Below are 26,550 nucleotides of genomic sequence, written 5' to 3'. Positions count from 1 at the left end.
CCTAAATCCCAAAACGCTGCATTCTCCTCCATATGCTGTTTTCTTACACACACCAACTGTGCCCTACAGCTCCTCCAAACATCATTGCACATTATGGCTTACAACCACTAGTTGACCTCTTCTTACAGATGTAGGACCTTCATTTGAACCAGTTTTGCAACACCAGGAAAATATTCCTGCTTGCAACAGGAAATGTGGATTATAATTCATGGACATTTTTTTGTAGAGGCAGGTTTTTTTTTTTCTTTCTTCAGGGCAAAATCAAGTCTGAAATTTCAAAGTGGAAATTATACTTTTTAGAAGCTTTTTTTTTTTAAAACTCGTACACAAGTTTGCTTGGAAAATTGTCAGCGACAAAAGTAATCAAATTAAGATCCTACATCTGTACCAGTCTAGTCTACAATTCCAAACTCTCTACTGTCCACTTCATCTTCCATAGCTCCTCCCTGCTCTCCTCCTCAACCCCTTATATCTCCATTACAACCTGGGGGTGTGTTCAGGACACAGCGTTTTGGAATGTTCAGATAGCATATTTCTACGTAGAACAATTTAATGTCTGCTCTATTCAGGGTATTTCTATCTGCTACGTTCCAAAACATCTGACTCCTGAAGCTGGCCTCGTTGAGAAAGGCTCTCGGACGGAGAGTGTATGGACCTGATACCAGATCTGTTCCTGATCTCTTGCTGACCAACTGCTGTCAATGACCATAGGCGTTGGCAAGACTGCACAAACCGATCTGGGACCAGAGGGGTATACTATAAAGTAGAATCAACGAGTTAGCCAGAGAACTTTGATAAACAGCCAGAAATATTCACTTGGATACACTACATGACCAAAAGTATGTGGACACCTGCTCGTCGAACATCTCATTCCCAAATCATGGGCATTAATATGGAGTTGGTCCCCCTCCCCCTTTACTGCTGTTACAGCCTCCACTCTTCAGGGAAGGCTTTCCACTAGATGTTGGAATATTGCTGCTATAACAGCCTCCACTCTTCTGGGAAGGCTTTCCACTAGATGTTGGAACATTACTGCGGGGACTTGCTTCCATTGGTAGTGAGTGTTGCAACCGAGGACAGACAATTTTTTTAAAGAGCTTCAGCACTCGGCGGTCCTGTTCTGTGAGCTTGTGTGGCCTACCACTTTGCGGCTGAGCCGTTGTTGCTCCTAGACGTTTCCGCTTCACAATAACAGCACTTACAGTTGACCGGGGCAGCTCCAGCAGGGCAGCAATTTGATGAACTGACTTGTTGGAAAGGTGGCATCTTATGACGGTGCGATGTGGAAAGTCACTGAGCTCTTCAGTAAGGCCATTCTACTGCCACGGTTTGTCTATGGAGATTGCATGGCTGAGTGCTTGATTTTTTTGTGGCTGACAAAGCCGAATCCACTAATTTGAAGGAGTGTCCACATACTGTGTGTGTGTGTGTGTGTGTGTGTGTGTATATATATATATATATATATATATACACTGCTCAAAAAAATAAAGGGAACACTTAAACAACACAATGTAACTCCAAGTCAATCACACTTCTGTGGAATCAAACTGTCCACTTAGGAAGCAACACTGATTGACAAATTGCACATGCTGTTGTGTAAATGGAATAGACAACAGGTGGAAATTCTAGGCAATTAGCAAGACACCCCCAATAAAGGAGCGGTTCTGCAGGTAGTGACCAGAGACCACTTCTCAGTTCCTATGCTTCCTGGCTGATGTTTTGGTCACTTTTGAAATGCTGGCGGTGCTTTCACTCTAGTGGTAGCATGAGACGGAGTCTACAACCCACACAAGTGGCTCAGGTAGTGCAGCTCATCCAGGATGGAACATCAATGCGAGTTGTGGCAAGAACGTTTGCTGTGTCTGTCAGCGTAGTGTCCAGAGCATGGAGGCGCTACCAGGAGACAGGCCAGTACATCAGGAGATGTGGAGGAGGCCGTAGGAGGGCAACAACCCAGCAGCAGGACCACTACCTCCGCCTTTGGGCAAGGAGGAGCACTGCCAGAGCCCTGCAAAATGACCTCCAGCAGGCCACAAATGTGCATGTGTCTGCTCAAATGGTCAGAAACAGACTCCATGAGGGCCCAACGTCCACAGGTGGGGGTTGTGCTTACAGCCCAACACTGTGCAGGACGTTTGGCATTTGCCAGAGAACACCAAGATTGGCAAATTCGCCACTGGCGCCCTGTGCTCTTCACAGATTAAAGCAGGTTCACACTGAGCACACGTGACAGAGTCTGGAGACGCCGTGGAGAACGTTCTGCTACCTGCAACATCCTCCAGCATGACCGGTTTGGCGCTGGGTCAGTCATGGTGTGGGGTGGCATTTCTTTGGGGAGCCGCACAGCCCTCCATGTGCTCGCCAGAGGTAGCCTGACTGCCATTAGGTACCGAGATGAGATCCTCAGACTCCTTGTGAGACCATATGCTGGTGCGGTTGGCCCTGGGTTCCTCCTAATGCAAGACCATGCTAGACCTCATGTGGCTGGAGTGTGTCAGCAGTTCCTGCAAGAGGAAGGCATTGATGCTATGGACTGGCCCGCCCGTTCCCCAGACCTGAATCCAATTGAGCACATCTGGGACATCATGTCTCGCTCCATCACAGACTGTCCAGGAGTTGGCGGATGCTTTAGTCCAGGTCTGGGAGGAGATCCCTCAGGAGACCATCCGCCACCTCATCAGGAGCATGCCCAGGCGTTGTAGGGAGGTCATACAGGCACGTGGAGGCCACACACTACTGAGCCTCATTTTGACTTGTTTTAAGGACATTACATCAAAGTTGGATCAGCCTGTAGTGTGGTTTTCCACTTTAATTTTGAGTGTGACTCCAAATCCAGACCTCCATGGGTTGATACATTTGATTTCCATTGATCATTTTTGTGTGATTTTGATGTCAGCACATTCAACTATGTAAAGAAAAAAGTATTTAATAAGAATATTTCATTCATTCAGATCTAGGATGTTATTTTAGTGTTCCCTTTATTTTTTTGAGCAGTGTGTGTGTATATATATATATATATATATAAATTATTTTGGGGTTTGAGTTGGAGTAGACCATTCTCATTTCAAGTTGAACTTTCCCCCCAAAAATACAAAAACAATTGTCAGAATATTTAAGGAAAGTTGTGGTAGTATAGTGTGTTGCTATGGATACGCTCACTGTGTTCATATTAACTGTGAAGCCCATTTGTTATGTTCTCCTGTTCTGTTTCTACTTGAAGAAGCAAGTATGCTTCCCCAAATGCACCCTATTTCCTATGGGCCCTGGTCAGAAGTAGTGCACTACATGGGGAATAGGGTGCCATAGGGCCATGGTCAGAAGTAGTGCCCTATTAATGGAATAGGGTGCCATAGGGCTCTGGTCTAAAGTAGTGCCCTATTAATGGAATATGGTGCCATAGGGCTCTGGTCTAAAGTAGTGCCCTATTAATGGAATATGGTGCCATAGGGCTCTGGTCTAAAGTAGTGCCCTATTAATGGAATATGGTGCCATAGGGCTTTGGTCTAAAGTAGTGCCCTATTAATGGAATAGGGTGCCATAGGGCTCTGGTCTAAAGTAGTGCCCTATTAATGGAATATGGTGCCATAGGGCTCTGGTCTAAAGTAGTGCCCTATTAATGGAATAGGGTGCCATAGGGTTCTGGTCTAAAGTAGTGCCCTATTAATGGAATAGGGTGCCATAGGGCTCTGGTCTAAAGTAGTGCCCTATTAATGGAATAGGGTGCCATAGGGCTCTGGTCTAAAGTAGTGCCCTATTAATGGAATATGGTGCCATAGGGCTCTGGTCTAAAGTAGTGCCCTATTAATGGAATATGGTGCCATAGGGCTCTGGTCTAAAGTAGTGCCCTATTAATGGAATATGGTGCCATAGGGCTCTGGTCTAAAGTAGTGCCCTATTAATGGAATATGGTGCCATAGGGCTCTGGTCTAAAGTAGTGCCCTATTAATGGAATAGGGTGCCATAGGGCTCTGGTCTAAAGTAGTGCCCTATTAATGGAATATGGTGCCATAGGGCTCTGGTCTAAAGTAGTGCCCTATTAATGGAATAGGGTGCCATAGGGCTCTGGTCTAAAGTAGTGCCCTATTAATGGAATATGGTGCCATAGGGCTCTGGTCTAAAGTAGTGCCCTATTAATGGAATAGGGTGCCATAGGGCTCTGGTCTAAAGTAGTGCCCTATTAATGGAATATGGTGCCATAGGGCTCTGGTCTAAAGTAGTGCCCTATTAATGGAATATGGTGCCATAGGGTTCTGGTCTAAAGTAGTGCCCTATTAATGGAATAGGGTGCCATAGGGTTCTGGTCTAAAGTAGTGCCCTATTAATGGAATATGGTGCCATAGGGCTCTGGTCTAAAGTAGTGCCCTATTAATGGAATATGGTGCCATAGGGCTCTGGTCTAAAGTAGTGCCCTATTAATGGAATAGGGTGCCATAGGGTTCTGGTCTAAAGTAGTGCCCTATTAATGGAATAGGGTGCCATAGGGCTCTGGTCTAAAGTAGTGCCCTATTAATGGAATATGGTGCCATAGGGCTCTGGTCTAAAGTAGTGCCCTATTAATGGAATATGGTGCCATAGGGCTCTGGTCTAAAGTAGTGCCCTATTAATGGAATAGGGTGCCATAGGGTTCTGGTCTAAAGTAGTGCCCTATTAATGGAATAGGGTGCCATAGGGTTCTGGTCTAAAGTAGTGCCCTATTAATGGAATAGGGTGCCATAGGGCTCTGGTCTAAAGTAGTGCCCTATTAATGGAATATGGTGCCATAGGGCTCTGGTCTAAAGTAGTGCCCTATTAATGGAATAGGGTGCCATAGGGTTCTGGTCTAAAGTATGTGTGTGTGTATAGTTTATTTTGTTTACGTGACTATCCTCATTAGATGTGCTTTTCTTTTCTTTATTTTTTTATAATGATTTCCCCCATAATCTTGAATGTGTGATGTGCCATTAAGCGTGTTATACGGGAGAAATATACAAAATTACCTTGAACCATTTGTTACTATATACAGTAAAACAAATATCAGGTTGTAACGAAATGATGGATAATCTGAAATGCATTGATTAGTCTAGCCTGGAGTGCCCCACATTTCTTGTGATTGGGTTTTGGGGGTCCATTTCAGCCAATTCAGAAGTAAACTGATTCAAAAGGATAATTGGAATTTCTCTTTCAATTTGAAATGGAATTCATCCCAACCCTGGCTGAATGTCTTTTTCCCCTCTCACTGTGTGTAGAAGGTGAGATGTCTCGTGTGTGTGAGCTTTAAGACAGACGTGTGTGTGTGTGGTGCTTAAGGTTATGTCCAGCCCTACCTATCTACGGTCCAAGTGTAACTCTTGTTCTGATGGTTTTATAAATGCCTTAATGAAGTATTTTGAAATAAACTCTTTGTGTTCACTCAGTGGGAGATCAGACTGTATTCTTTTGTTTCTGGATTTTTGGGGGCACGATTCCAATTTAGGAAATTGCGTAATTTCCTACGCACTTCTCAGTAGTTCGCGGTTCCCTTGTGCACGCTGAATAGATATAATTGAACCACTGACACCCCCCCCCCCACCACTTGCTGACCAACATTTTCTTGTGGCGTTGTCATTCAATACAGTTTTCAGTCCATTTATCTTAAGCCTTCCATTTCAATTTGTTCGACAGACTATAACGGAGAGAACCGTTCAGAATATTAGGGATCAATGAAAGAAAACCGTCAAAATATGAGTCTCCGTTTCACCAACTGGTAGATTTAAAAAATACTCCTCTTGTAGATTTGATTTAGGGTTAGGAAAGTGTTTTAAAAACATATTTTAAGAGCCTTTATGCGTTAAATAAGTGGTTTTATTCTTTCTATAAAATTGCCACATTCAATTCTGCAACCCATGATATGCTGAAAGGTTAGTGGATCATAAGGAGAATAGCAGGTTATACCCTCGTCTATTGCCTGCACGAACCATGGTACTGTGTGACGACACAGCCGAGTATAGGTTATAACCCTCGTCTATTGCCTGCACGAACCATGGAACCGTGTGACGAGACAGCCGAGTATAGGTTATAACCCTCGTCTATTGCCTGCACGAACCATGGGACTGTGTGTCGACACAGCCGAGTATAGGTTATAACCCTTGTCTATAGCCTGCACGAACCATGGAACCGTGTGACGACACAGCCGAGTATAGGATATAACCCTCATCTATAGTCTGCACGAACCATGGAACGGTGTGACGACACAGCCGAGTATAGCGCCATGAGTCCGGTTCAATCGTTTATGTCTTGGTCTGCATTCTGGTTCATCATCATAATAAGTAACCACATGGCTGTGACAGTGTTTAGAGGAAGTAAATAAATGTTGTGATAATGTAGCCTATACCAACTGAAGGGAACTAACAGTAAATGGAATGATAATGTAGACTATACCAACTGAAGGGAACTAACAGTAAATGGAATGATAATGTAGTCTATACCAACTGAAGAGAGAACAGTAAATGGAATGATAATGTAGACTATACCAACTGAAGGGAACTGACAGTATATTGAATGATAATGTAGGCTATACCAACTGAAGGGAACTAACATATCTGTAGACACGCCTTCATTTCTTAGATCTCCCAGAACGAATAGCAGGCGAAGAGCATGTTATGAAAAGTGCATTAAAAAGGGAATCCCATTCCTTCTTTGATATGCAGCACATCAGAAATCCTTCCATCTGAAGTGATGTCTGGACAGAGCTGGTAGATTGAGGTGATGTCTGGACAGAGCTGGTAGATTGAGGTGATGTCTGGACAGAGCTGGTAGATTGAGGGGATGTCTGGACAGAGCTGGTAGATTGAGGGGATGTCTGGACAGAGCTGGTAGATTGAGGGGATGTCTGGACAGAGCTGGTAGATTGAATTGATGTCTGGACAGAGCTGGTAGATTGAATTGATGTTTGGACAGAGCTGGTAGATTGAATTGATGTCTGGACAGAGCTGGTAGATTGAATTGATGTCTGGACAGAGCTGGTAGATTGAATTGATGTCTGGACAGAGCTGGTAGATTGAGGGGATGTCTGGACAGAGCTGGTAGATTGAGGTGATGTCTGGACAGAGCTGGTAGATTGAGGTGATGTCTGGACAGAGCTGGTAGATTGAGGGGATGTCTGGACAGAGCTGGTAGATTGAGACACGGATCACTTTAGGTTTGATATGCAGCACATCAGAAATCCTTCCATCTGAAGTAAGGAGACTTCTCCCTCATCTGACACACAGGCCCTTCACTAGTTTATACCAGTAGAATGAATGTTACAGTCTGTTGTTCATCTAAGGCTAATACAAATACAGACTCAAGATTGTTGGTATAATTTGGCACCTAAAATTTTATTTAAATCCATTTAACAGTATTATATGGTGATGGGAAAAACCAAAACAGAATCATCATAATACCCTATTTCCCATAGGGGTCTAAAGTAGTGCACTACATAGGGGTGCCATTGGGTCCCAATAAAAAGTAGTGCACTACATAGGGAATACTGTAGGGTGCCATTTTGGCCGATGCAAACAACATTCTCTACAGAAAGCATCCATCCATTCCATAAGAGCACAGTCTACGGGTTTGCATTTCCTTGACTTGCCATGGCGCTACATTTGATCAGAACAGCTGGTTGAGATAAAATTCTGCTTCCTCCTCATAGCCTGGTCCCAGATCTGTTTGTGCCGTTTGGCTCAATTTCCATAGCCTGGGTACTAGTCTGTTTAGCTAGCATGCCACTCATTTTATTCTGTGTGATTGTGAGTGGAAGGCTAATAACTAAGACAGACTGGTACCCAGGCTACTACAATGACCGTAGGCAAGACAACACAAGCGGCTCTTGGACCCCAAGGCGATCCTCCTATAGCTTTCTCCGTGTCTACTTTTATTAGTATATAATATATGGTAATACGAGACTAAGTATTGTTCATGAACGAGGAAAAAGCCTGGAATCCAGGTTACATTGATGCTAACAAAATGGGAATGTTTTTGAATAAACTCCTGTGGAATCCAATTTAACAAAATGGGAATGTTTTTGAATAAACTCCTGTGGAATCCAATTTAACAAAATGGGAATGTTTTTGAATAAACTCCTGTGGAATCCAATTTAACAAAATGGGAATGTTTTTGAATAAACTCCTGTGGAATCCAATTTAACAAAATGGGAATGTTTTTGAATAAACTCCTGTGGAATCCAATTTAACAAAATGGGAATGTTTTTGAATAAACTCCTGTGGAATCCAATTTAACAAAATGGGAATGTTTTTGAATAAACTCCTGTGGAATCCAATTTAACAAAATGGGAATGTTTTTGAATAAACTCCTGTGGAATCCAATTTAACAAAATGGGAATGTTTTTGAATAAACTCCTGTGGAATCCAATTTAACAAAATGGGAATGTTTTTGAATAAACTCCTGTGGAATCCAATTTAACAAAATGGGAATGTTTTTGAATAAACTCCTGTGGAATCCAATTTAACAAAATGGTGTAAATGAATTTTTCCATACAGCCTTTCATCTGTGTCCTTGGAACATGAGATCACCGATTAAACATGTCCATTATCAAATTAAGCAACTCTTGAGATGATTGCCTCATTGTTTATTCAAGAAAAATGTTACACAAACCCCCAAAACTTTGTTTGCTAAACTAACACAATCAATAATCAAAATCGGACATGGTATTTTAATACACTTTTCATTACAACTAAAAAAATTATTTAAAAAAAATCATTCTGTAAACAATTGATTTACATTTGATCTGTTTTTGATGACAAACTATTGACTATTCAGATGTTACTACAACGTTCAGAATATTTGACTTACATGTACATCTATCAGTCACTTTATACCATGGCTTTAAAACAATAAAATAAACGTTTGTTGTGCAAAATGCTTTAGTAAACTATAATTTTGGCATTTATGAAGAACCACAAAACAAATTGGTGAGGGGGGGGGGAGAACAAGAAATGATGGATTTTCAGAACCCTTTGGAAATATTCCATGGTACCCTATTCCCTATGTAGTGCACTATATAGGGAATAGGGTTATATAATGTGCCCTGGTCTAAAGTAGTGCACTATATAGGGAATAGGGTTATATAATGTGCCCTGGTCTAAAGTAGTGCACTATATAGGGAATAGAGTTATATAATACCCTGGTCTAAAGTAGTGCACTATATAGGGAATAGGGTTATATAATACCCTGGTCTAAAGTAGTGCACTATATAGGGAATAGGGTTATATAATACCCTGGTCTAAAGTAGTGCACTATATAGGGAATAGGGTTATATAATACCCTGGTCTAAAGTAGTGCACTATATAGGGAATAGGGTTATATAATACCCTGGTCTAAAGTAGTGCACTATATAGGGAATAGGGTTATATAATGTGCCCTGGTCTAAAGTAATGCACTACCCCTATAGGCCCTGGTCTAAAGTAGTGCACTACCCCTATAGGCCCTGGTCTAAAGTAGTGTACTAAATAGGGAATAGGGTGCCATTTAGGAAGCAGACCATTGTTTTTCATGCTCCACATTACTTAATAAATATCCATCTCCATCTGTAATACTGTGCAAAATTCTGGGTTCAGGAAGTGCAAGCAGTTCAGCTGACCAAATCAAACCACATCTCCTCCTGCAAGATTCTAGCTGGTGAGGTCGCATTAGCTAAGGCTGACACTTGGTTGGTGGACCAGAAGTGGAAATGTTCCAATCATCTTTCTGGCAATATTAAACAAGTCTGAAACTTGTACTTGGAGATTCACATTAAAACTCATACTAATCATCATTAAAACAGCACTGTTATGAAATGGGGAAGATCAATAACACCCTACAAAGGAAGTTATTGGGGAAAACATTTTGGCATATTGGCAACATTAACACTTACATTCCACGGATAAGTAACCCATTTCAAGAGCTAGAATTGACAACGTACCTTGGATTTCTGATGTGACAGAATTACAGGCTAAAAGAAAAGACACCGATGAAGACAAAGACACAAGGCCCCTTTTAGAATGAAGGAATGTCAGGACGCTCTATGGTAGAATGAAGGAATGTCAGGACGCTCTATGGTAGAATGAAGGAATGTCAGGACGCTCTATGGTAGAATGAAGGAATGTCAGGACGCTCTATGGTAGAATGAAGGAATGTCAGGACGCTCTATGGTAGAATGAAGGAATGTCAGGACGCTCTATGGTAGAATGAAGGAATGTCAGGACGCTCTATGGTAGAATGAAGAAATGTCAGGACGCTCTATGGTAGAATGAAGGAATGTCAGGACGCTCTATGGTAGAATGAAGGAATGTCAGGACGCTCTATGGTAGAATGAAGGAATGTCAAGACGCTCTATGGTAGAATGAAGGAATGTCAGGACGCTCTATGGTAGAATGAAGGAATGTCAGGACGCTCTATGGTAGAATGAAGGAATGTCAGGACGCTCTATGGTAGAATGAAGGAATGTCAGGACGCTCTATGGTAGAATGAAGGAATGTCAGGACGCTCTATGGTAGAATGAAGGAATGTCAGGACGCTCTATGGTAGAATGAAGGAATGTCAGGACGCTCTATGGTAGAATGAAGGAATGTCAGGACGCTCTATGGTAGAATGAAGGAATGTCAGGACGCTCTATGGTAGAATGAAGGAATGTCAGGATGCTCTATGGTAGAATGAAGGAATGTCAGGACGCTCTATGGTAGAATGAAGGAATGTCAGGACGCTCTATGGTAGAATGAAGGAATGTCAGGACGCTCTAAGGATAGAATGAAGGAATGTCAGGACGCTCTAAGGATAGAATGAAGGAATGTCAGGACGCTCTATGGTAGAATGAAGGAATGTCAGGACGCTCTATGGTAGAATGAAGGAATGTCAGGACTATGGTAGAATGAAGGAATGTCAGGACTATGGTAGAATGAAGGAATGTCAGGACGCTCTATGGTAGAATGAAGGAATGTCAGGACGCTCTATGGTAGAATGAAGGAATGTCAGGACGCTCTATGGTAGAAAGTCATATATGAAGACCAGGGGTTGGAACTGGTTCAGGGAACAGAACAGAAAAATAACTACATTTTCGGAGGAACAGAACCAGAACCGAGAATGGAAGTGATCAATACTGTTCCAGAACAGAACCGTTCTTCTAAAAGCATGGGAACTGGTTGATAACGCTCTTTTACATTCTGGGTATTTTTCATTCCCACAAAAAAAAAAAAAACGCAACAAAGCACCAATGCAAAGCCCTCACTTTATCACTCAGGAAGTCATTCCAGTGTCTGTCTGTGCCTGCCAGCTGAACATCTTTGCCAGTGTGTTTGTAGGCTACCTGCCCCTCCCTCTGAAGCATAGTCTACTGTAGCTACTGATGTTACAAGCATGGATTTCTGGAATTTACTATGATCCCTGTCCAGCATTCATTTCTATGACTGTCAGCTAGCTGGACAGAGTGAAGAGACTATAGATTACTTATCTAGCTGGACAGAGTGAAGAGACTATAGATGACTGTCAGCTAGCTGGACAGAGTGAAGAGACTATAGATGACTGTCAGCTAGCTGGACAGAGTGAAGAGACTATAGATGACTGTCAGCTAGCTGGACAGAGTGAATAGACTATAGATGACTGTCAGCTAGCTGGACAGAGTGAAGAGACTATAGATGACTGTCAGCTAGCTGGACAGAGTGAAGAGACTATAGATGACCGTCAGCTAGCTGGACAGAGTGAAGAGACTATAGATGACTGTCAGCTAGCTGGACAGAGTGAAGAGACTATAGATGACCGTCAGCTAGCTGGACAGAGTGAAGAGACTATAGATGACCGTCAGCTAGCTGGACAGAGTGAAGAGACTATAAATGACTTATCAAGCTGGACAGAGTGTAGAGACTATAGACGTAGGTCCATTATCACTGATACACAGCTTCCACTTGGTTTTAGTCATTTCAACGTCAATTGAGTGTTTCACAGCATGACCCCCGTGGATTAGACTTCAGACTGTAATTTTAGTTCTATTTGTTCTTGATATTTTATTAAGTTGAATGTCTGGTATAGAAAAGGCAGAAATAAAACAATTCAATAAACATAGGATTGTAAAACAGGAGGGCAGTGGGTAGTCAGTCATTCTGTACCTGAAACACATAAGACAGATGGCAGTCTTTGTGAAGCTGATACGACAAGACTGATCTTAAGGCAGGCAGCAGACTCCCAGGAAGGGCTACAATCTTACAGAATCAGACAATCCGCTCGGCTCAGCTTGGAAATCTTTGCAGATTGCGTTCGACAGGTGGAGGTGGGGAAGGGGTGAATATTACAGGTCATCATCCCCGATCCCCTCGAAGGCATAGTTGCCATGGAAATCGTTGCCGCTGATGTCATTGGCTGAGTTGGAGGCGCTGATCCCTCTGAGAGACACAGAGCTCAGCTTAGTCTGAGAGAGAGAGAGAGAGAGAGAGAGAAACAGAGACATCGTGTTAGAGCAACAGTCACTTACACATTTCCATATCGACCCCCAGCCACCTAAAACAGAGACTCATATCGACCCCCAGCCACCTAAAACAGAGACTCAACCATAGAGATCAGATGATTTACTGTTAATTGTGATTCTCTATGTAATTCTGTGGACTTGACATTTGGGAGATCAAAGCAGAAGCATTACTCACTGAGAGTTTGACAATCTGGTCTCGGTTTGGGTCAGGAGAGTCCTGCAGGGGAGAGGAAGGTCACAAATAAGGTGAAACATCAAGTAGAAGATCTTTCCATAAAAAAAGAAATGTCTAAACGTGTTCTCTCCGGGGGTGTACGGTAATCAGTGGCATATATCATAGACCTGTGCAGTCCCCGTTCTCACCAGTAGAGGGGGGGATTTCACAGCTTGCTGACTTTCAGACCGATGCAAGGGGCCATTGTGACGTTTCCTTAGCATCTGAACAAGACATAATGAATACAGGAAGTCAGAACACGGCAGACAAGGTAAGGTGGATCTGTCCAATCACCAAAGACCAAACACGCACCTTCTTGATGCTTCCTCCTGACTTCTTCACCATCAGCTCATCAACCATCGACTGAAGACAGATGCTCATCATGATTGCCTGAAAACACACACACACCAACTCTAGATATTTCATTCATTAGCAGCAGAGGTTAAACTCCTACCTCTTGGGTGACTCCATATTGACCTGACCTCTAAACCCTAACCTCTGACCTGTGGGCTGGTGATGGTGACCCACTGGAGACGATCTTTGCTCATCAGATACTCGAAGGCCAGCTCCAACTTCACCTCACACTTGGCTGAGGAGCAGGGGCCCGGGGTTGGGGAGGAGGAGCCGTTCACTACCGGGACCTGCTGCGGTTGGGAAAGGAGACAGGGTCACTATGGTTGGACACCACCACCATCGTCGTCATCATCATCATCATCATCATCCCAACTCAAGCAGTCTGTGCAGCTAATGAATGCCTACACTACAGAGAATGTAATGTTAGCTAAATGACAGAGGGTGAAGCTTCCCTGATTGAAGGTACAGTCAGATGCTGTGAGCATAGGACTCGGGTCAAAAGTAGTGCACTACTACATAGGACTCGGGTCAAAAGTAGTGCACTACTACACAGGACTCGGGTCAAAAGTAGTGCACTACTATACAGGACTCGGGTCAAAAGTAGTGCACTACTACACAGGACTCGGGTCAAAAGTAGTGCACTACTACATAGGACTCGGGTCAAAAGTAGTGCACTACTACATAGGACTCGGGTCAAAAGTAGTGCACTACTACACAGGACTCGGGTCAAAAGTAGTGCACTACTACACAGGACTCGGGACTCGTCTCCCATAGGACTCGGGACTCGTCTCCCATAGGACTCGTCTCCCATAGGACTCTTCTCCCATAGGACTCTTCTCCCATAGGACTCTTCTCCCATAGGACTCGGGACTCGTCTCCCATAGGACTCGGGACTCGTCTCCCATAGGACTCGGGACTCGTCTCCCATTAGTGTACAGTCTTTACTTAAGGGCTCTGCAGTGGGTCATTTGGGACAGATATACACCGTTTCATCATTGTGCTAGCTCACTAGCCCTACTGTGTATAGGAGTCTCCTCCTGGAAAAACAGTCTGTTTCCACTTCATCCTCAAGCTCCCTGGGTAATGAGATGGAACAAGAGATTCTATTCTAAGTTGAGATGTGTTTTTCAGATGCTTCTCCTAGTAATGTACATCTGATGCATTAGGATGTTTGGAAATAGTTTGATTGGAGAGGAACACTCATTAAATATGACTAGGATCCCTGAGGGCGAGTTTAGTAGAACCGTTAACTACTGGTCCATGTAGTGGGGGGGTGGGACAGAACTAAGTTCCCTGTTACCAACTGGATGCCATTCAGCCACAAGAGCATTAGTGAGGCCGGGCACTGTTGTTGGATGATTAGGCGTTCCAATTCATCCCAAAGGTGTTCGATGGGGTTGAGGTCAGGGCTCTGAGCAGGCCAGTCAAGTTCTTCCACACCGATCTCAACAAACTATTTCTGTATGGACCTCGCTTTGTGCACAGAGGGCATTGTCATGCTGAAACAGGAAAGGGCCTTCCCCGAACTGTTGCCACAAAGTTGGAAGCACAGAATCATCTAGAATGTCATTGTATGCTGTAGCATTAAGATTTCCCTTCACTGGAACTAAGGGGCCCAAACCAATGAAACAGCCCCAGACCATTATTCCTCCTCCACTAAACTTTACAGTTGGCACTATGCATTGGGCCAGGTAGCGTTCTCCTGGCATCCGCCAAACCCAGATTTGTCCGTCGGGCTGCCAGATGGTGAAAAGCGTGATTCATCACTCCATCACTATTTACACCACTTCAAGATGTTAAGCTTGTGTGCGGCTGTTCGGCCATGGAAACCCATGGATCTAACGATGAGCAGTTTGGAACCTTAAGGAGGTCTTTATAGAGGTTACAGAGATTATAGAGGTCTTTATAGAGGTTAGAGAGATTACAGAGATTATAGAGGTCTTTATTGAGGTTAGAGAGATTACAGAGGTCTTTATAGAGGTTAGAGAGATTATAGTCTTTATAGAGGTTACAGAGGTCTTTATAGAGGTTAGAGAGATTATAGAGGTCTTTATAGAGATTATAGAGGTTATAGAGGTCTTTATAGAGGTTACAGAGATTATAGAGGTCTTTATAGAGGTTAGAGAGATTATAGAGGTCTTTATAGAGGTTACAGAGATTATAGAGGTCTTTATAGAGGTTACAGAGATTATAGAGGTCTTTATAGAGGTTATAGAGGTCTTTATAGAGGTTAGAGAGATTATAGAGGTCTTTATAGAGGTTAAAGAGATTATAGAGGTCTTTATAGGTTAGAGAGGTCTTTATAGAGGTTACAGAGGTCTTTATAGAGATTACAGAGGTCTTTATAGAGGTTACAGAGGTCTTTATAGAGGTTACAGAGGTCTTTATAGAGGTTATAGAGGTCTTTATAGAGGTTACAGAGATTATAGAGGTCTTTATAGAGGTTAGAGAGGTCTTTATAGAGGTTACAGAGGTCTTTATAGAGGTTAGAGAGATTATAGAGGTCTTTATAGAGGTTAGAGAGATTATAGAGGTCTTTATAGAGGTTAGAGAGGTCTTTATAGAGGTTACAGAGGTCTTTATAGAGGTTACAGAGGTCTTTATAGAGGTTACAGAGGGCTTTATAGAGGTTACAGAGGTCTTTATAGAGGTTACAGAGGTCGTTGTAGAGGTTACAGAGGTCTTTATAGAGATTATAGAGGTCTTTATAGAGGTTAGAGAGGTCTTTATAGAGGTTAAAGAGGTCTTTATAGAGGTTAGAGAGATTATAGAGGTCTTTATAGAGGTTAGAGAGATTACAGAGGTCTTTATAGAGGTTAGAGAGATTAGAGAGGTCTTTATATAGGTTAGAGAGATTATAGAGGTCTTTATAGAGGTCTTCATAGAGGTTACAGAGATTATAGAGGTCTTTATAGAGGTTAGAGGTCTTTATAGAGGTTAGAGAGATTATATAGGTCTTTATAGAGGTTATAGAGGTCTTTATAGAGGTTAGAGAGGTCTTTATAGAGGTTAGAGAGGTCTTTATAGAGGTTAGAGAGATTATAGAGGTCTTTATAGAGGTTAGAGAGGTCTTTATAGAGGTTAGAGAGGTCTTTATAGAGGTTACAGAGGTCTTTATAGAGGTTACAGAGGTCTTTATAGAGGTTACAGAGGGCTTTATAGAGGTTACAGAGGTCTTTATAGAGGTTACAGAGGTCGTTGTAGAGGTTACAGAGGTCTTTATAGAGATTATAGAGGTCTTTATAGAGGTTAGAGAGGTCTTTATAGAGGTTAAAGAGGTCTTTATAGAGGTTAGAGAGATTATAGAGGTCTTTATAGAGGTTAGAGAGATTACAGAGGTCTTTATAGAGGTTAGAGAGATTAGAGAGGTCTTTATATAGGTTAGAGAGATTATAGAGGTCTTTATAGAGGTCTTCATAGAGGTTACAGAGATTATAGAGGTCTTTATAGAGGTTAGAGGTCTTTATAGAGGTTAGAGAGATTATATAGGTCTTTATAGAGGTTATAGAGGTCTTTATAGAGGTTAGAGAGGTCTTTATAGAGGTTAGAGAGGTCTTTATAGAGGTTAGAGAGATTATAGAGGTCTTTATAGAGGTTAGAGAGGTCTTTATAGAGGTTAGAGAGGTCTTTATAGAGCTTAGAGAGGTCTTTATAGAGGTTAGAGAGGTCTTTATAGAGATTATAGAGGTCTTTATAGAGATTATAGAGGTCTTTATAGAGATTATAGAGGTCTTTATAGAGGTTAGAGAGATTATAGAGGTCTTTATAGAGGTTACAGAGATTATAGAGGTCTTTATAGAGGTTATAGAGGTCTTTATAGAGGATAGAGAGATTATAGAGGTCTTTATAGAGGTTACAGAGATTATAGAGGTCTTTATAGAGGTTACAGAGATTATAGAGGTCTTTATAGAGGTTACAGAGATTATAGAGGTCTTTATAGAGGTTAGAGAGGTCTTTATAGAGGTTACAGAGGTCTTTATAGAGATTATAGAGGTATTTATAGAGGTTAGAGAGATTATAGAGGTCTTTATAGAGGTTACAGAGGTCTTTATAGAGATTATAGAGGTTACAGAGATTATAGAGGTCTTTATAGAGGTTATAGAGGTCTTTATAGAGGTTAGAGAGATTATAGAGGTCTTTATAGAGGTTAGAGAGATTATAGAGGTCTTTATAGAGGTTAGAGAGGTCTTTATAGAGGTTACAGAGGTCTTTATAGAGGTTACAGAGGACTTTATAGAGGTTACAGAGATTATAGAGGTCTTTATAGAGGTTAGAGAGATTACAGAGGTCTTTATAGAGGTTAGAGAGATTATAGAGGTCTTTATAGAGATTAGAGGTTATAGAGGTCTTTATAGAGGTTAGAGAGATTATAGAGGTTAGAGAGATTATAGAGGTCTTTATAGAGGTCTTTATTGAGGTTAGAGAGATTACAGAGGTCTTTATAGAGGTTAGAGAGATTACAGAGGTCTTTATAGAGGTCTTTATTGAGGTTAGAGAGATTACAGAGGTCTTTATAGAGGTTAGAGAGATTATAGAGGTCTTTATAGAGGTTATAGATGTCTTTATAGAGGTTAGAGAGATTATAGAGGTCTTTATAGAGATTATAGAGGTCTTTATAGAGGTTACAGAGATTATAGAGGTCTTTATAGAGGTTACAGAGATTGTAGAGGTCTTTATAGAGGTTACAGAGATTATAGAGGTCTTTATAGAGGTTACAGAGATTATAGAGGTCTTTATAGAGGTTACAGAGATTATAGAGGTCTTTATAGAGGTTACAGAGGTCTTTATAGAGATTATAGAGGTATTTATAGAGGTTAGAGAGATTATAGAGGTCTTTATAGAGGTCTTTATAGAGGTTAGAGAGATTATAGAGGTCTTTATAGAGGTAGAGTGGTCTTTATAGAGGTTATAGAGGTCTTTATAGAGGTTAGAGAGGTCTTTAAAGAGGTTACATAGGTCTTTATAGAGGTTAGAGAGATTATAGAGGTCTTTATAGAGGTTCGAGAGATTATAGAGGTCTTTATAGAGGTTAGAGAGGTCTTTATAGAGGTTACAGAGGTCTTTATAGAGGTTACAGAGGTCTTTATAGAGGTTACAGAGGTCTTTATAGAGATTGCAGAGGTCTTGATAGAGGTTACAGAGGTCTTTATAGAGGTTACAGAGGTCTTTATAGAGGTTAGAGAGATTATAGAGGTCTTTATAGAGGTTCGAGAGATTATAGAGGTCTTTATAGAGGTTAGAGAGGTCTTTATAGAGGTTACAGAGGTCTTTATAGAGGTTACAGAGGTCTTTATAGAGGTTACAGAGGTCTTTATAGAGGTTACAGAGGTCTTTATAGAGGTTACAGAGGTCTTTATAGAGGTTACAGAGGTCTTTATAGAGGTTAGAGAGGTCTTTATAGAGGTTACAGAGGTCTTTATAGAGGTTAGAGAGATTATAGAGGTCTTTATAGAGGTTAGAGAGATTACAGAGGTCTTTATAGAGGTTAGAGAGATTATAGAGGTCTTTATAGAGGTTAGAGAGATTATAGAGGTATTTATAGAGGTTAGAGAGGTCTTTATAGAGGTTAGAGAGATTATAGAGGTCGTTATAGAGGTTAGAGAGGTCTTTATAGAGGTTAGAGAGATTATAGAGGTCTTTATAGAGGTTAGAGAGGTCTTTATAGAGGTTAGAGAGGTCTTTATAGAGATTATAGAGGTCTTTATAGAGATTATAGAGATTATAGAGGTCTTTATAGAGGTTATATAGGTCTTTATAGAGGTTAGAGAGGTTATATAGGTCTTTATAGAGGTTACAGAGATTATAGAGGTCTTTATAGAGGTTACAGAGATTATATAGGTCTTTATAGAGGTTACAGGGATTATAGAGGTCTTTATAGAGGTTAGAGAGGTCTTTATAGAGGTTACAGAGGTCTTTATAGAGATTATAGAGGTATTTATAGAGGTTAGAGAGATTATAGAGGTCTTTATAGAAGTTACAGAGGTCTTTATAGAGATTATAGAGGTATTTATAGAGGTTACAGAGATTATAGAGGTCTTTATAGAGGTTATAGAGGTCTTTATAGAGGTTAGAGAGATTATAGAGGTCTTTATAGAGGTTAGAGAGATTATAGAGGTCTTTATAGAGGTTAGAGAGGTCTTTATAGAGGTTACAGAGGTCTTTATAGAGGTTAGAGAGATTATAGTGGTCTTTATAGAGGTTAGAGAGATTACAGAGGTCTTTATAGAGGTTAGAGAGATTATAGAGGTCTTTATAGAGGTTAGAGAGATTATATAGGTCTTTATAGAGATTACAGAGGTCTTTATAGAGGTCGTTATAGAGGTTAGAGAGGTCTTTATAGAGGTTAGAGGTCTTTATAGAGGTTAGAGAGATTATAGAGGTCTTTATAGAGGTTATAGAGATTATAGAGGTCTTTATATAGGTTAGAGAGATTATAGAGGTCTTTATAGAGGTCTTCATAGAGGTTACAGAGATTATAGAGGTCTTTATAGAGGTTAGAGGTCTTTATAGAGGTTAGAGAGATTATATAGGTCTTTATAGAGGTTATAGAGGTCTTTATAGAGGTTAGAGAGGTCTTTATAGAGGTTAGAGAGGTCTTTATAGAGGTTAGAGAGATTATAGAGGTCTTTATAGAGGTTAGAGAGGTCTTTATAGAGGTTAGAGAGGTCTTTATAGAGGTTAGAGAGGTCTTTATAGAGGTTATAGAGGTCTTTATAGAGATTATAGAGGTCTTATAGAGATTATAGAGGTCTTTATAGAGATTATAGAGATTATAGAGGTCTTTATAGAGGTTAGAGAGATTATAGAGGTCTTTATAGAGGTTAGAGATTATAGAGGTCTTTATAGAGGTTATAGAGGTCTTTATAGAGGATAGAGAGATTATAGAGGTCTTTATAGAGGTTACAGAGATTATAGAGGTCTTTATAGAGGTTACAGAGATTATAGAGGTCTTTATAGAGGTTACAGAGATTATAGAGGTCTTTATAGAGGTTAGAGAGGTCTTCATAGAGGTTACAGAGGTCTTTATAGAGATTATAGAGGTATTTATAGAGGTTAGAGAGATTATAGAGGTCTTTATAGAGGTTACAGAGGTCTTTATAGAGATTATAGAGGTATTTATAGAGGTTACAGAGATTATAGAGGTCTTTATAGAGGTTATAGAGGTCTTTATAGAGGTTAGAGAGATTATATAGAGGTTCTTTTATAGAGGTTAGAGAGATTATAGAGGTCTTTATAGAGGTTAGAGAGGTCTTTATAGAGGTTACAGAGGTCTTTATAGAGGTTACAGAGGACTTTATAGAGGTTACAGAGATTATAGAGGTCTTTATAGAGGTTAGAGAGATTACAGAGGTCTTTATAGAGGTTAGAGAGATTATAGAGGTCTTTATAGAGATTAGAGGTTATAGAGGTCTTTATAGAGGTTAGAGAGATTATAGAGGTCTTTATAGAGGTCTTTATTGAGGTTAGAGAGATCATCTCCAACCTGGCATTTCTTCATAATGAGACTGATTCTCTCCAACCTGCATTTCTTCATAATGAGACTGATTCTCTCCAACCTGGCATTTCTTCATATGAGACTGATTCATCTCCAACCTGGCATTTCTTCATAATGAGACTGATTCTCTCCAACTGCATTCTTCATAATGAGACAGATCATCTCCAACCTGGCATTTCTTCATAATGAGACTGATCTCTCCAATCTGGCATTTCTTCATAACGAGACAGATCATCTCCAACCTGGCATTTCTTCATAATGAGGCTGATCATCTCCAACTGGCATTTCTTCATAATGAGACTGATCATCTCCAACCTGGCATTTCTTCAAAGGCTGATTCTCTCCAATCTGGCATTTCTTCATAATGAGACTGATCTCTCCAACCTGGCATTTCTTCATAATGAGACTGATTCTCCAACGGGCATTTCTTCATAATGAGACTGATCCTCCAACCTGGCATTTCTTCATAATGAGACAGATCATCTCCAATCTGGCATTTCTTCATAATGAGACAGATCATCTCCAACCTGGCATTTCTTCATAATGAGACAGATCATCTCCAATCTGGCATTTCTTCATAATGAGACAGATCATCTCCAACCTGGCATTTCTTCATAATGAGACAGATCATCTCCAACCTGGCATTTCTTCATAATGAGACAGATCATCTCCAATCTGGCATTTCTTCATAATGAGACAGATCATCTCCAATCTGGCATTTCTTCATAATGAGACAGATCATCTCCAATCTGGCATTTCTTCATAATGAGACAGATCATCTCCAACCTGGCATTTCTTCATAATGAGACAGATCATCTCCAATCTGGCATTTCTTCATAATGAGACAGATCATCTCCAACTGGCATTTCTTCATAATGAGACAGATCATCTCCAATCTGGCATTTCTTCATAATGAGACAGATCATCCAATCTGGCATTTCTTCATAATGAGACAGATCATCTCCAATCTGGCATTTCTTCATAATGAGACAGATCATCTCCAATCTGGCATTTCTTCATAATGAGACAGATCATCTCCAATCTGGCATTTCTTCATAATGAGACAGATCATCTCCAATCTGGCATTTCTTCATAATGAGACAGATCATCTCCAATCTGGCATTTCTTCATAATGAGACAGATCATCTCCAATCTGGCATTTCTTCATAATGAGACAGATCATCTCCAATCTGGCATTTCTTCATAATGAGACAGAGAATCTCCAACCTGGCATTTCTTCATAATGAGACAGATCATCTCCAACGGCATTTCTTCATAATGAGACAGATCATCTCCAATCTGGCATTTCTTCATAATGACAGATCATCTCCAACCTGGCATTTCTTCATAATGAGACAGATCATCTCCAATCTGGCATTTCTTCATAATGAGACAGATCATCTCCAATCTGGCATTTCTTCATAATGAGACAGATCATCTCCAACCTGCATTTCTTCATAATGAGACAGATCATCTCCAATCTGGCATTTCTTCATAATGAGACAGATCATCTCCAATCTGGCATTTCTTCATAATGAGACAGATCATCTCCAATCTGGCATTTTCTTCATAATGAGACAGATCATCTCCAATCTGGCATTTCTTCTTCATAATGAGACAGATCATCTCCAATCTGGCATTTCTTCATAATGAGACAGATCATCTCCAATCTGGCATTTCTTCATAATGAGACAGATCATCTCCAATCTGGCATTTCTTCATAATGAGACTGATCATCAACCTGGCATTTCTTCATAATGAGACAGATCATCTCCAATCTGGCATTTCTTCATAATGAGACAGATCATCTCCAACCTGGCATTTCTTCATAATGAGACAGATCATCTCCAATCTGGCATCTTCATAATGAGACAGATCATCTCCAATCTGGCATTTCTTCATAATGAGACAGATCATCTCCAATCTGGCATTTCTTCATAATGAGACAGATCATCTCCAATCTGGCATTTTCATAATGAGACAGATCATCTCCAACCTGGCATTTCTTCATAATGAGACAGATCATCTCCAATCTGGCATTTCTTCATAATGAGACAGATCATCTCCAATTGGCATTTCTTCATAATGAGACAGATTCATCTCCAACCTGGCATTTCTTCATAATGAGACAGATCATCTCCAACCTGGCATTTCTTCATAATGAGACTGATCATCTCCAACTGGCATTTCTTCATAATGAGACCATCTCCAACCTGGCATTTCTTCATAATGAGACAGATCATCTCCAATCTGGCATTTCTTCATAATGAGACAGATCTCTCCATCTGGCATTCTTCATAATGAGACAGATCATCTCCAATCTGGCATTTCTTCATAATGAGACAGATCATCTCCAATCTGGCATTTCTTCATAATGAGACTGATCATCTCCAATCTGGCATTTCTTCATAATGAGACAGATCATCTCCAACCTGGCATTTCTTCATAATGAGACAGATCATCTCCAACTGGCATTTCTTCATAATGAGACAGATCATCTCCAATCTGGCATTTCTTCATAATGAGACAGATCATCTCCAATCTGGCATTTCTTCATAATGAGACAGATCATCTCCAACCTGGCATTTCTTCATAATGAGACAGATCATCTCCAATCTGGCATTTCTTCATAATAGACAGATCATCTCCAATCTGGCATTTCTTCATAATGAGACAGATCATCTCCAACTGGCATTTCTTCATAATGAGACAGATCATCTCCAATCTGTCATTTCTTCATAATGAGACAGATCATCTCCAACCTGGCATTTCTTCATAATGAGACAGATCATCTCCAACTGGCATTCTTCATAATGAGACAGATCATCTCCAACCTGGCATTTCTTCATAATGAGACAGATCATCTCCAATCTGGCATTCTTCATAATGAGACAGATCATCTCCAATCTGGCATTTCTTCATAATGAGACAGATCATCTCCAATCTGGCATTTCTTCATAATGAGACAGATCATCTCAACCTGGCATTTCTTCATAAGAGACAGATCATCTCCATCTGGCATTTCTCATAATGAGACAGATCATCTCCAATCTGGCATTTCTTCATAATGAGACAGATCATCTCCAATCTGCATTTCTTCATAATGAGACAGATCATCTCCATCTGGCATTTCTTCATAATGAGACAGATCATCTCCAACCTGGCATTTCTTCATAATGAGACAGATCATCTCCAACCTGGCATTTCTCATAATGAGACAGATCATCTCCAATCTGGCATTTCTTCATAATGAACAGATCATCTCCAATCCTGGCATTTCTTCATAATGAGACAGATCATCTCCAACCTGCATTTCTCAATAATGAGACAGATCATCTCCAATCTGGCATTTCTTCATAATGAGACAGATCATCTCCCAATCTGGCATTTCTTCATAATGAGACAAATCATCTCCAATCTGGCATTTCTTCATAATGAGACAGATCATCTCCAACTGGCATTTCTTCATATGAGACAGATCATCTCCAACTGGCATTTTCTTCATAATGAGACAGATCATCTCCAACCTGGTTTCTTCATAATGAGACAGATCATCTCCAACCTGGCATTTCTTCATAATGAGACAGATCATCTCCAATCTGGCATTTCTTCATAATGAGACAGATCATCTCCAATCTGGCATTTCTTCATAATGAGCAGATCATCTCCAATCTGGCATTTCTTCATAATGAGACAGATCATCTCCAACCTGGCATTTCTTCATAATGAGACAGATCATCTCCAATCAACTGGCATTTCTCATAATGAGACAGATCATCTCCAATCTGGCATTTCTTCATAATGAGACAGATCATCTCCAACTGGCATTCTTCATAATGAGATCATCTCCAATCTGGCATTTCTTCATAATGAGATCATCTCCAAATCTGGCATTTCTTCATATGAGACAGATCATCTCCATCTGGCATTCTTCATAAGAGACAGATCATCTCCAACCTGGCATTTCTTCATAATGAGACAGATCATCTCCAATCTGGCATTCTTCATAATGAGACAGATCATCTCCAATCTGGCATTTCTTCATAATGAGACAGATCATCTCCAATCTGGCATTTCTTCATAATGAGACAGATCATCTCCATCTGGCATTTCTCATAATGAGAACAGATCATCTCCAACCTGGCATTTCTTCATAATGAGACAGATCATCTCCAAACCTGGCATTTCTTCATAATGAGACAGATCATCTCCAATCTGGCATTTCTTCATAATGAGACAGATCATCTCCAATCTGGCATTTCTTCATAATGAGACAATCATCTCCAATCTGGCATTTCTTCATAATGAGACAGATCATCTCCAATCTGCATTCTTCATAATGAGACAGATCATCTCCAACCTGGCATTTCTTCATAGAGACAGATCATCTCCAATCTGGCATTTCTTCATAATGAGAACAGATCATCTCCAATCTGGCATTTCTTCATAATGAGACAGATCATCTCCAAACCTGGCATTCTTCATAATGAGACAGATCATCTCCAATCTGGCATTTCTTCATAATGAGACAGATCATCTCCAATCTGGCATTCTTCATAATGAGACAGATCATCTCCACCTGGCATTTCTTCATAATGAGACAGATCATCTCCAACCTGGCATTTCTTCTAATGAGACAGATCATCTCCAATCTGGCATTTCTTCATAATGAGACAGATCATCTCCATCTGGCATTTCTTCATAGAGAACAGATCATCTCCAACCTGGCATTTCTTCATAATGAGAACAGCATCATCTCAATCTGGCTTCTTCAATAAAATGAGGCAGATCATCTCCACCTGGCATTTCTTCATAATGAGACAGATCATCTCCAATCTGGCATTTCTTCATAATGAGACAGATCATCTCCAATCTGCATTTCTTCATAATGAGACAGATCATCTCCAATCTGGCATTCTTCATAATGAGACAGATCCTCTCCAATCTGGCATTTCTTCATAAATGAGACAGATCATCTCCAACCTGGCATTTCTTCATAATGAGACAGATCATCTCCAATCTGGCATTCTTCATAATGAGACAGATCATCTCCAATCTGGCATTTCTTCATAATGAGACAGATCATCTCCAACCTGGCATTTCTTCAAATGAGACAGATCATCTCTCCAATCTGGCATTTCTTCATAATGAGATCATCTCCAATCTGGCATAACAAAGTGTAATGAGACAGATCATCTCCAATCTGGCATATAGAGGTCTTTATAGAGGTTAGAGAGATTATAGAGGTCTTTATAGAGGTTACAGAGATTATAGAGGTCTTTATAGAGGTTACAGAGATTATAGAGGTCTTTATAGAGGTTACAGAGATTATAGAGGTCTTTATAGAGATTATAGAGGTATTTATAGAGGTTAGAGAGATTATAGAGTTCTTTATAGAGGTATTTATAGAGGTTACAGAGATTATAGAGGTCTTTATAGAGGTTATAGAGGTCTTTATAGAGGTTAGAGAGATTATAGAGGTCTTTATAGCGGTTAGAGAGATTATAGAGGTCTTTATAGAGGTTAGAGAGGTCTTTATAGAGGTTAGAGAGGTCTTTATAGAGGTTACAGAGGTCTTTATAGAGATTACAGAGGTCTTTATAGAGGTTACAGAGGTCTTTATAGAGGTTATAGAGGTCTTTATAGATGTTACAAAGATTATAGAGGTCTTTATAGAGGTTAGAGAGGTCTTTATAGAGGTTACAGAGGTCTTTATAGAGGTTAGAGAGATTATAGAGGTCTTTATAGAGGTTAGAGAGATTATAGAGGTCTTTATAGAGGTTAGAGGGATTATAGAGGTCTTTATAGAGGTTAGAGAGGTCTTTATAGAGGTTACAGAGGTCTTTATAGAGATTATAGAGGTATTTATAGAGGTTAGAGAGATTATAGAGGTCTTTATAGAGGTTACAGAGGTCTTTATAGAGATTATAGAGGTATTTATAGAGGTTACAGAGACATGAGGTCTTTATAGAAGTTATAGAGGTCTTTATAGAGGTTATATAGGTCTTTATAGAGGTTAGAGAGATTATAGAGGTCTTT

At 40.4% G+C, this 26,550-nt stretch overlaps 1 protein-coding gene across 3 annotated transcripts in view; it reads right to left on the bottom strand.

Moving 5' to 3' along the window:
- Positions 1-8,547: 8,547 nt before the first annotated feature.
- The window catches only part of LOC109882321 (sorting nexin-17), an 84,680-nt gene continuing 66,677 nt past the window's right edge, over positions 8,548-26,550 (bottom strand). For all 3 annotated transcript variants that reach the window (XM_031800451.1, XM_031800450.1, XM_031800452.1), the window contains 5 exons: positions 13,166-13,306; positions 12,975-13,052; positions 12,812-12,886; positions 12,624-12,665; positions 8,548-12,391 (listed from right to left, as the gene is read on the bottom strand). In XM_031800451.1, the coding sequence (XP_031656311.1) occupies positions 12,272-12,391; positions 12,624-12,665; positions 12,812-12,886; positions 12,975-13,052; positions 13,166-13,306 (456 nt within the window). In that variant the 3' untranslated portion in view covers positions 8,548-12,271. The remainder of the gene's footprint in view (positions 12,392-12,623; positions 12,666-12,811; positions 12,887-12,974; positions 13,053-13,165; positions 13,307-26,550) is intronic.

Source organism: Oncorhynchus kisutch, linkage group LG21, assembly GCF_002021735.2.
Source record: "Oncorhynchus kisutch isolate 150728-3 linkage group LG21, Okis_V2, whole genome shotgun sequence".
Taxonomy (NCBI): Eukaryota; Metazoa; Chordata; class Actinopteri; order Salmoniformes; family Salmonidae; genus Oncorhynchus; species Oncorhynchus kisutch.
This window is presented reverse-complemented; position numbering and strand designations above follow the sequence as displayed.